We start from the raw sequence: 12,168 nt of genomic DNA on the forward strand, positions 1-12,168 counted from the left end.
TTTCCTATAACAGCAGCTTTTCGACACACACAGCTAATTCGGAGTATTAGCCGAGATCGGTAATTGTTGTACAACCATACGTATGTGTAAGTTACGCGGAATCATCATCATATTCGTACAACTCGTTCTCACTTCTCTCTAACGTTTGTATTGTAATACGATAAATCTTAAATACTCATATTTTATAAGATTCTTTTATTTTTTTGTAAAGTATATTTTCTATTTATCTCAAAAACTATGCAAATATCAACAAATCTAAAAGGACTATATATTTATCTTATTATTTCCCATAAAAGTTATTCTTATAAAAAATATCAAATATCTAATATCAAACTATAAAAATAAAATATAACACACATTTTTAAGTTTGCCAACAAAATCGAAATATTTTATTAATTTTTATGTTTTAAATATATTATTTAAGTTATATGATAATGTTTCTTTATCCTTGTAAACTTTTTAGTTGATAGAGTAATTAGAAACTTGTAGCTAAAAACCTTTTTGTATGTACAAATATTAAAAAAAATAATATGAAAAAGTATATAATTATAATTTTTACATTTTACTTATTAAATTTTAAGGATCTCCCTATTTGTAAGGTTAATTCTATCAAACATGGACACGTATTTTGCAATTTGGCCCAGTTTGTGATGCGGAAGATACCTGCGATTCCATTTTTCAACATTGTAGCTTCGTTTTAGATCGTCTAAATTTGACTTGCAAAACTTCCTAGGGTTTGGTGGAGTAAGTGTAACCATTTTATAACGTTTAGAAAACATAAAAAAAAAATTAAAAAGTAATTATCGCTAAGAGCAAACAAAGATATCGTGATATTTTCTTACTAGTTATTTTACTTTTCCAGTCATAATTATTCACATAAATAAAGCTGTATTTTAGCCTAAACAGACAAAGCAGTTGCTTTGGGTACACAATTTTAGGGGATCATCTAGATATAATAGGTTATTTAACCTATTTAACAGAAATAAGTATTTCTCAATAGATACAAGGCATTTTTTTTATTTAATAAATATTAAAGAATCACAGTGGCGTGTTCAAAAGAAAGTCAAAAGGATCTCTTCCTCTATTGACACAAAATTATAGTAGTTAGAGAAAGTAGATGGGCGAATCTCTCATATAACTTTTGGAAATTTACGTTCTAAAAGTTATACGGACTTTTCTTACAATAAATTTCTAAATATTCTACTGAAAATGGGTATTAATTTGGTAACTGTGTAAGGACCCAGAGGCTCTGACCATTGACAATAATATTGACAGTGTATGGATCATATTGATGACGTGTCAATATATTAAAATAATAAAAAATTGTTTAATATGTATGGGTAGATTTTCAATATTATTATGCTGTTTGTGACACTTCGCTAGATATTTTGACCGAAACTGAACAATATATCGATGAATATTATTGATCATGTGGGTGTAAAAAATTGTAATATTTATTAATGTAAATATTGATTAATAGAATTGATTGTGTACTGATAAACTACATAATTATGTCTGAGTTAACGTATGTAAAATTTGGGATGTGTCATTTTTATCGGAGTTTTGAATTTTTTTATTTGATATATAAGCATGTATAGAATTGAATATTTTTAATAAAATGAAGAAGAAGAACGGTAAAAATATTTCCAAATAAAAAGGTTTTTATTTAGATACTTTTTTACTTCGCTTTAACAGTAGTTAAAATAGGTTACCTGTTAGGAAGATAAAGTATTTGGGTAAATAACTCAGGGGTTCGCAATTAGTTCTTAAATGTGTCCAATAATTTGAAAAAATATTCAAGATGCATTTTAAAAACTAAATACGAGTTCATAAATTTAATATGACATAACCCCTATGAAATGTAAAAGTAAAAATTGTTTTTTGATTCATTTACATTCCTTTTACAAGTCAAATTTGGACCTCAAATCACCTTTTACCGATCCCTGCGTCTGTAAATTCAAAAAAAAAAAAATAAAAGTAGGGTTTATTATCTTGATTTTAGGTACAAGCGATATTTTACTACAAGCGTTTGTGTTTGTAGTAAGAAGTCTGGTTGACAGTCGATTTTTACTTCGTTCCTAAAAAATAAAAAGCGATATTATAACTTACACATATAAAAAGTACATAAAAAATTAATTTTTCGATGAACAAATCAGAAAATCAATTTTTTTTTTAATATGAAATATTGTCTTTTTTCAACGATTTATAAGTGTACAATATTATTAAACAAATAACCAATAAATTTAAAACATGTTCGTTTTGTTACGGGATCACTCAATTTATTTATTGTAAAGGTAATTCAAATGTGTTATAACTATTAATTAAAATATAATTAAATTCACTTTGTAAGTAATATTACTTAGCATCTTTGATCTAAAATTTTCAAAGGAAATTACAATTTATTACGTTTTGTAATTTAAAAAAATTTTTGAACTTTGAATATATTCTCACATTAAACTATGATTATGACAAAAGTAATGTAGCGTTTTATTATAACTTTTCTTTTGGTTCAAACAGTTATTTTCATATCAAATATTTTAATAAACATCTAGGATTAACCAAGTATCAGGCACACATTTAAATATTTTTATTATTATCTCTTAATAAATATTATTTTTATGACCTCTTTTCAGTAAAAACAATCATTCAGTCATTTGTCCTATATTGCATACAATCAAATACTGAGTGTACAAAAGGACACAGAAATGGTTAACCCAACAATTGTCGGGTTGAGTTGTAAAATTATGGGAGTACCTAAAACACGGTCTGACTACAGACAAGTGAATTAAGTAATTTTCATATAGTCCAACCAACTGGTTACAACATTAGAAGAAACTGGGGAATATTAACTACTAAACTTGATTTAATATAATTAAAATGTTTTTCTTATTGATATAACTAGATAATGATTCATTAAAATATGGGCTACATTGTGAAATTTTCAAGTTATTTAAATCAATATTTATTTAATATAAAAAAAAATGTATATGACTAGAATTACCCTCCTTCAAATAAATATTAAAATATTACTTTAAGTAATAATATTAATGATTATTTAGCTATGCAATCAGTACTTAGTTAAGAAGAAATTCGGATTATCATAGATTAAATACACAGAATATCTATCAACTTAATCGCAAGCGTATCGTTTCGCTACGTCCATTTATGATAAAAAATGAACTGTCACAATTGGGTACGCCATGGCCTAATCTTCATGTATTAATTTGTGGTATAATTCTGTGACCAGCATTCCTTTACTCAATCCTATCATCGTCCATTAATATCGGCGGTCTTTTCTTCCACGTAGCGATGGCAACTTGTTATCAATGTTGATAACAATGTTACTTTCAAAATAACAGTTACTGTTATTTTCTCAAAAAAATATTATCTTTATATTAAATTCTTAATTACAGTTTTATATGTTAAAAGACTGTTAATAAATATTTAGTCTATAAATAACTAACAAATTTAAATATAAACGTAAAATTACTCGTAATAAATTAAATAAAGGTTTGTCATAAATAATGATTCTTTGGAAATTGAATTTTAATGAAATGGTAAAAATACGATATGATAAATTGATTTTTTTTTTAAATAAATGTGGAATGGCGTTTAATTTACGATTCCTATATCAGTTTGTGTTTGATTATCGATATAAACAAATGTGTGTATAAATATATTCGTTTATTGTATTATTTCTTGGTAATATCTTTTACAAAGTTTATACTGACCAAATATGAATTTATACTTAGTGAACTTTTAATTCTTGCTTCATTGAACATTATAGCGCTACACTAAAAGTTATAATTTCTAACTATTGTGTTGCAATCGGTATATTTTTGATATTTAAACTTTACCACGTTTTGTGTATTTTGTGAAACACGCGTTTCACAAAATATTTTTTCATATTTTGTAAAACTCACAATTTTACCCTATACAATTTAACGTATGTAGAGATTATTAATTACGCGCTTAAAAATTTAGAATTTCTTATCACACATTATGAGTCTTAAAAATCAAGAAATGGTCTTGAGTAATACCCTAACTACATATAAAATTAATTCAAGTCCGGTAAACTTTAAGTTCATACTCAAATTTATCGTGTTGACTTTTATTTTTTTTTTTGCTAATAATTAATTTTTCAAAGTAAGAATATCTGATTTTTTTTTACTACTAAAAAATGTAGTAATAAAAATATAAACGTATATGTTGGGTATTTGGTCAATTCAGGAGCAACGAGGTTCTATCGGGGTTGTAGAGTCCGAGGGTTTTGAACAATAAAGACAAATAGATATAGAAATAAATTATTAAAGTTTCTCTTTGTTGAGGAATAAAAAACTAATTAATTGGTAAGTACCTTTAATAAGACACTGAGACAACGAGGCCGTAATCTGACCCACCAATACCCAGTCGAAGTGTCAATTAATACAGTCAGATATACATTAGGTTTTTACACTTTTTTCAGGAATGGGGCGGTGGTAATGCGACCCTCGAGACCTGTAATGTGTATATGTAAAAGTGCGAACAAATTAGTAAAATACCAAAGATAATATTGATTTATTGCTTTCTATTTCTATCGTTCTTCACTCAAATTATTAATTCTAAATAATTGAGATAATATAAATTTACTTCTTTTAGGTTGCTTGTATAAAGATCGTCGATTATTAAAATATTAAATATGTAACCATTTCTTTAAATCGTGCTAAATTGCACACACGAAATTTATGTAATATATCTTTTCGAATAAATAAATAAAATCCAGACTCATAATAGTTATATTTTAATATTGTATTAAAGAGTACCGACGACAACACGGGGTCGCGGCTAATTGAGAAAAGTGCACTGGACTAAAGAGTTCTGAATTCTATATTTAATTCAGAGCTTCAAAGTAAAAAAAAAAAGTTGGAGAAGAGCCGCTCGCTCACTGATGTGCAAGCAGAAGTAAGCCTTTTTATACTATTTTTCACTGCCTTTACTTGGGATATTGTCGTCAGCGCTTTTAGTGATTCTCAATTTATTGTATTAAATTGAACATAACATGATAGTTATTTTAAGATAAGATGCATAGTATACAATAATCAATTTAACACATATATACATATATAATAGCTAGTGTACAACAGCGTATGTTATGACAGATAAATAAATTATTTGTTTGTATATAATTAATATAAAATACAGATTATACATTTTTTTCGTTGATAAATGTATGATGCGTAATGCAAAGCATTAGTAATATTACGACAAAAATCAGCTACTAAAAGGACGGTTGATCCTTCCTGCTGCTCTCGAATACTATGTATGCTGTCTACTCATATTCATGACAATTATGTTTTCTAATATACAAAAAAAAAAACTTATAAATATCTGACAGATTGCCGATCAGTAAATATTTTCATTATTATTTACCTGTGAAAATCTCTGGTAAAAATTAACACAGTAAAGTTAAAATTTAAGGGCTATCACCCGTCAAGAAAAACAATGTTTTTATGAATTCAGATAAGCCACTGGTAATTGGAACCCCGGTACGTCGATAACAAAGTATAAGATAACTAGTTTTGATCGTTCGTGATGGAGCAGTTGATGAGTGAGGGTACTAAGTCACCGACGTTCAACAGGAAATTCGTCACATAAATGTCACTATGGGCCAACACAAAATTCATTTTTTTGCATAAAAACCGTTTCGTGAGGGACTTTTATCGAGTTGTATAGTCACCAAAATCTTTGATTTTTCACAGATAATTTTCTTTTTTATAATTTGGTAAAAGTTNTTTTTTTGCATAAAAACCGTTTCGCGAGGGACTTTTATCGAGTTGTATAGTCACCAAAATCTTTGATTTTTCACAGATAATTTTCTTTTTTATAATTTGGTAAAAGTTTTGGGAAACTAGTATCGATACAGATCAAATAAAGTTGTTTCGCCCAAAACATGTTAAAAATCATTTTATTCTTTAAAATGGCGTCATCTTAAAAGTTTGGATAAATGTTATATCAGCTTTTTTTTTTGTTTTACTTTTTTCTTGGCGTGTGTATACATTTTCAATGTGTTTTTTATGGCATGTCAGATCTTTGAATAACACCTTGAGTTTTGACACCTCAGGTAAAGTTTTATTGCCGTCCCTGCATCTCCTCAAAATTTTGTTATCATACCCCACTACTATTATTATGTATGGATTTTACGCTGTCAATTTTTGATAATATGAATAATTAAAATCGCAGTGTATTTGCCATACAAAATCTTAAAATATTTAAATTTTTTGATTGACGAATAGAAATTAATGATAAATTAAGATTATAAAAAATGTTGTTGCACGGGACAATGTTACCACCTCGCCTTTTCATAAATATGTCCACAAATATTGGTGAAATTAATGTCAACAATAATGACTCAAAATTGATTATATTGATCTTGATAACTCCCTAATTCGCTATCTTAAAGTTCAATGTTAACTGAAAATAAATGTAAATTTCACGTGCCCAATAGCTTAAACATAAACTACACATTTAGGTGTTTTATATTTTTAATATCATTATTAATAATATTTTATAGTATTTTACAGTAAATTAGGTAATACTAATATTTTATATATATATTTTTAAATTATTTGTTCAATATGTATATTATATCACAAATATTTTGTCAAATGAAAGTACCATCTTAAAAATTATTAAAATATGAAATTATTTTTTAATTATTATTATTTTTTTATGTGAATAATTCTAGGGACAAAAATACTCTTGTTTCAGTTTGCAAAAAAATATTTTCATTAGAAAGCTTGGAACCTAATTTCAAATATAATCATATTTTACTAATGGTTCTCTTATGATAGATTATTTACTTAATGCATTTATTTAGTTGAATAATTTTGTAGTATAATTTTAAATAAATACTTGTAATGTATTTTAAAAAATCAAAAACTATTATTTATTTTATTAATTTTTATATTTATTTCTCTACAGTTAAATGATTGTGTTTATAAATTGGATATTTTAATTATGTCTTTTTATATTCCTATTATTACATTGTTATATTATTCATTAAGTTTAAAAGTTTAAAAATATAGTATAAATACATTTGCAAAACAATTGTAGATGTCTTTTGAAATTATAATGAGTAGTATGTTAACGTAACAGTATTAATTTTCTTTATAGTACTTAATGTAAATTTAATGATTTTGAAAATCATTTACCTAAGAAATTTTTATGTTTTTTAATTAATTATTCCTTTATATATTATTGTTGTATAGGAAAGGTTCAAATATGTATTCTCAATTTTGCAATTCTAAAAGTGATTATTTTGACTCTTATGTCTTGCTCGAAAAATTAACACCGGAAATTACTGAAAAATATAAGTAAGTTATTTAATTTGTATATTGTAAGTCACTATTAATTAAGAGAATGATACACTCTTTTTTGTGGGTGCTAAAAATACCATTGTAGAACCTGAAAGTTAAAATCTATATTATAAAAAACTTTTTTATGTCAATTTTTTTCTTTTTTTTAATCCAATCATTTATTAATGTACTACGGGAGCTGAAAAAAATGTTTCATTGTTATCTTCAATGAGTAACAAGCATCATAAGCCAAAAATCTAGTACTTTTTGGTAAATATGACAGATTTCTTAAATTTATTTCAAATATGCATTAAAGAATTTTACAATATTGATTAAAATTACTATCAGATATTAATCAATACTAATCTAAAAAATTACTCAACATTACTATACTAGATCCCGATCATACTTAACTTTTTTGTTTTAATTTTATTCAATGTAATATATTCTTAAAAAAAATTGTTTTGTTTTAGTTTATCCTACATAAAAATAACAAATTAAATAAATTACAATAAATAATATTGTCTATGATTTTTCAATGANATATTTTGTTTTATAATTAATAACTTTTTAATGCTTTAAGGTTCATTTTATAGTTGAAAGGCTATTAGTTTTACTCAGTTGTTATTTTTTTTTTTTGTGTCACTATACATAATTATTCTGCTCTTAATGAATTGATTTTGCTTAACAATATGTCATAAGATCATAAAACTTATCTAGTTCATGCTATCTGTGCAATAATTTTTAAAATTTATTTAAATTCCTATAATATAGGTAAATGTTTCTACATGTGTTATAAAACAGTTAATGTTGATATTTTTAGTGTTCACTTTATATTAAAATAATTTTTATAGAACTGAACAAAGTACTGTGAATATTTTTTTAATAATACTTTTTCCTTATTGATAACATATATATTTAATCCAATCATTTATTAATGTACTACGGGAGCTGAAAAAAATGTTTCATTGTTATCTTCAATGAGTAACAAGCATCATAAGCCAAAAATCTAGTACTTTTTGGTAAATATGACAGATTTCTTAAATTTATTTCAAATATGCATTAAAGAATTTTACAATATTGATTAAAATTACTATCAGATATTAATCAATACTAATCTAAAAAATTACTCAACATTACTATACTAGATCCCGATCATACTTAACTTTTTTGTTTTAATTTTATTCAATGTAATATATTCTTAAAAAAAATTGTTTTGTTTTAGTTTATCCTACATAAAAATAACAAATTAAATAAATTACAATAAATAATATTGTCTATGATTTTTCAATGATATAGTAAAGTTGGTAAAGTAAAAGGAGCATTATTAAGTTTGGGGCAAAAATAAATAGAGGATGGGGTTGAAAGTACATCATTCTTTTTTATATTTATTGTATAAATAAAATTTGTTAAATTTTGTCTTAATAGAAGACAAGATAATGTAAATATTCAAAATGGAAGATCTTATGATAAAACTTTTGATAGTCCTGATTTACAAAAACAATTCACACCAGATCTTATTAATACATTTAAGTAAGTTTTCATAAAATATTCATGTAATTAAAAGTTTTTGTTAATATGTATATTTTTTTCTACTATATAATAAAAAACAAAAAATAGTTCTCAATGTTCTTCAAGTGAACTATATGAACCTCAGTCGCAAAATTTAAATACATCAGTTGACCTGCATGAAAAATTAGAAATTAATGAAAAAAATTGTTTGGTAGTAGAAAACGATAATGAAAAAGGTTGTTGGAATATATCTGGCTCTGATATTTTAAAACTAGAATGTGAATTAGATAACAAAAGTTTTGTTTTTGATGCACTGTCAAGTCAACCCTTTTCATCATTTGACTCTAGTGGTATAGAATATTATGAAACTTTATCTGAGAGAAGTATCAATTTCAACCAACAAAACAATTGTAATGAATTATTTTTTACTTCTACTATAAATAAAAACTGTGATCTTTTGTTACAAGTTGAAGAGATACAGTTAATTTGTCATTTCTGTGGCAAATTTTATAAAGATGATAAAATATTTGCAAAACATGTCAAAAAACACAATTTAAGGTTTGATTGCATTCATTGTTCTGAATTATTTAGCGATAGATTATCTATGTTGTTACATATAAAAAATTCTCATAAAATTACTATGTTGTATAATTGTAACATATGCTTAGAAGAATTCACTACCTTAAAATATCTAGAAGATCATACAGCTTCATGTGTTTTTTCTTCATCTATGAAAACAACAAATGTTAGTAATAAAACAAATATTAAAAATATAATGAAATTAAAATTAAATCGTTTAAACTGTTTTAAATGCGATCATTGTGAGAAGTGTTTCCAAAAAAAAATTAGTTTAGCAAATCATTTAAAAATATTCCATAATGCATCATCAACTTTTCAATGCAGCTATTGTAATAAAATAATAAGAAGTAAAAAGGACTTGATTAATCACATAAAGTATCATCTAATTAAAATAGTAAAAAATTCAATTGATAAAAAAGTTGATATAAAAAAAAATATATATACACATAAAAATTTATGTTTTATCAGATGTAAAATTTGCAAAAAAAGTTTCAATAGTAAGAAAAATCTTATTAAACATAATGCGAAGAACCATATGGAAAAAAAAATTTTTGAATGTCATTTTTGTAACAAAAAATTTAGGAATAAATTATCTATAGTTAATCATATAAATTTACATTTGGTTGAACAAAGTTCAAGGAATGAATGTAGACAAAGAGATCTAGAAGAGAGTGTATTTAAATATAATCATAAAGAAGAAACTAAATATCTAGATCAAGTACTTACTGTACCATCTGATAAAAGTTTACGTTATAAGTGTGATTTTTGTTCTAAAGAATTTAAACAACTAATTAATTTTCAAAAACATACTTTACTAGATAATGAAAATAATTCATATGATTGTAATTACTGCAATAAGAAAATAAAACTTAAAAGTTGTCTAAAAAAACATATAGAATGCCATTTGGAAAAAATTTGTTTACATACTGAATTATTTACAAATACATCAAATAATTTATCAAACATGCTTTGTTATACTTGTGGGGAACAAATTCCATCAAAACATAATAGCCTAACATCAAATAATAGAATCATGGATTCCATTGATCACCAGAATTTTGTGCAAGAAAAACAATCTGACAATAATCAAGTATTTAACCAGTATTCTTTCCCAAATTATAGATCTGAAAAAGAAAATTTAAATATAAACTTGGTAAATCCAGAAATTGATATTCGTTCAAAATTTAATCTGTCGTACCATGAAAATACTAATGAAATATCAAAAGATTTAATTATTGACCCCAAGAATAAACCTTTCATTCATTCAAAAATATTTAATTTTCATCAAGTTGGTAATTCAAACTTAAAGTTTTCTTGTGTTAAATGTGACATATCATTTTCAAACTATGATATTTTAATAGAACATATGGAAAGCCATGAGAAAAACTTCTGTGTTATTTGTGATAGATCATTTCTTAATAAAATAAATTACAGAAAACATATGCAAAATAAACACATAAATGTTATACAACATCCGTGTAACCAATGTAACAAATTTTTTTCAACTTATGGTTCATTAAAAAAGCATTGTAAAGTAGTGCATGAAAAAATTTATGAGTTTGAATGTAATTACTGTAATAAAAAAATGGGCCATAAAAGTCAATTAAAAGGTCATATATCTAGACATCATCATAATGAAACTGGGGAGCGTCATTCATGCAATATTTGTGCCAAAATTTTTTTTACTCGTTCTAACTTATTAAAGCATCAAATTATTCATTCACAAAAAAGAATGGTTTGTTATATTTGTGGAAAATCTTATAGTGGTACGAGAAGTTTTGAAATTCATATGAAAATGCATATTAATCCAGATAAGTACAAGTGCCAAATTTGTGAGCGCCCATGCTTAAATAAAATAAATTTATCAAAACATATATTAACCCATTCGGGATGTATAATAAATTGTAATATCTGTGATAGACCATTTAAAAGTACTCATACATTAAAAAATCATTTAGATTCTGTTCACGGCCAAAAGGATAAAAATTTTTTATGTGACCAATGTCCTAAATCCTTTAATAATAAACAAAAATTACAATTTCATACACTTGTACATACAGGCCAAAAACAATTTGTTTGCAAAACATGTGGTAAGAAGTTTGCTAGAATTTACACTCTAAATATGCATAAACGTGTACATACTGGAGAGAAACCATACAGATGTATTGAGTGTAATAAATCATTTTCAAGACCATCTAACTTTAAAGTACATATGAAAATGGAACATTATGGACGCATATGTGATATATGTGAACAAAAGTTTGACCGTTCAGTTGATTTAATTCAACATGAACGTACTCATAAAAAGGACAACAAATTTTTTTGTTATGTTTGTGACATTGAGTCATATTATTTTAAAAAAGATTTAAAAAATCATATTCTAAAATGTCACAAAAATTTATAAAAAATAAAATGTGTATATTTATAGATGAAGTGTCATAATCAGATATTTGAATTGATAGTATGTAATATAATGTAATTTTAATAATTATTTAAATTTTGTGATTTTTAATATATATTCTTCAATGATTTATTTTTATATAATAATTTGATAATTTTATGGTATATGAAACTCTAATTTGTACGATTCAACATATTGAATGAATGTTTTATTTATTTATCAATTGTCATGTGAACTAATTTATTTTTGAACAATTTTAAGTACACTTGTATAAGATATCATAAATAAATTTTTTTTTTTTGACCTTGAATAAAAGTATATTTTTGGTGTTAATAATTAAAT

The 12,168-nt window shown here is 24.7% G+C and overlaps 1 protein-coding gene across 8 annotated transcripts; it reads left to right on the top strand.

Annotated features, from left to right (window-relative positions):
* The first annotated feature begins 590 nt into the window (after positions 1-590).
* On the top strand, positions 591-12,112 carry LOC126901182 (zinc finger protein 569-like). 8 transcript variants are annotated; one of them, XM_050677502.1, is made up of 5 exons: positions 2,180-2,294; positions 2,634-2,789; positions 7,248-7,352; positions 8,763-8,867; positions 8,955-12,111. In XM_050677502.1, exons 3-5 carry the CDS (start codon positions 7,261-7,263, stop codon positions 11,827-11,829), a joined length of 3,072 nt encoding a protein of 1,023 aa, XP_050533459.1. In that variant the 5' UTR covers positions 2,180-2,294; positions 2,634-2,789; positions 7,248-7,260; the 3' UTR covers positions 11,830-12,111. The 8 variants fall into 8 exon arrangements, with proteins under 8 accessions (XP_050533462.1, XP_050533459.1, XP_050533460.1 ...); XM_050677500.1 differs by lacking the exon at positions 2,634-2,789 and adding an exon at positions 4,798-4,941 and having other exon boundaries at positions 2,195-2,294; XM_050677505.1 differs by lacking the exons at positions 2,180-2,294; positions 2,634-2,789 and adding an exon at positions 591-744.
* Positions 12,113-12,168: the final 56 nt, after the last annotated feature.

This window comes from Daktulosphaira vitifoliae, unplaced genomic scaffold, assembly GCF_025091365.1.
Source record: "Daktulosphaira vitifoliae isolate Bord-2020 unplaced genomic scaffold, ASM2509136v1 Scaffold_3, whole genome shotgun sequence".
NCBI lineage: Eukaryota > Metazoa > Arthropoda > Insecta > Hemiptera > Phylloxeridae > Daktulosphaira > Daktulosphaira vitifoliae.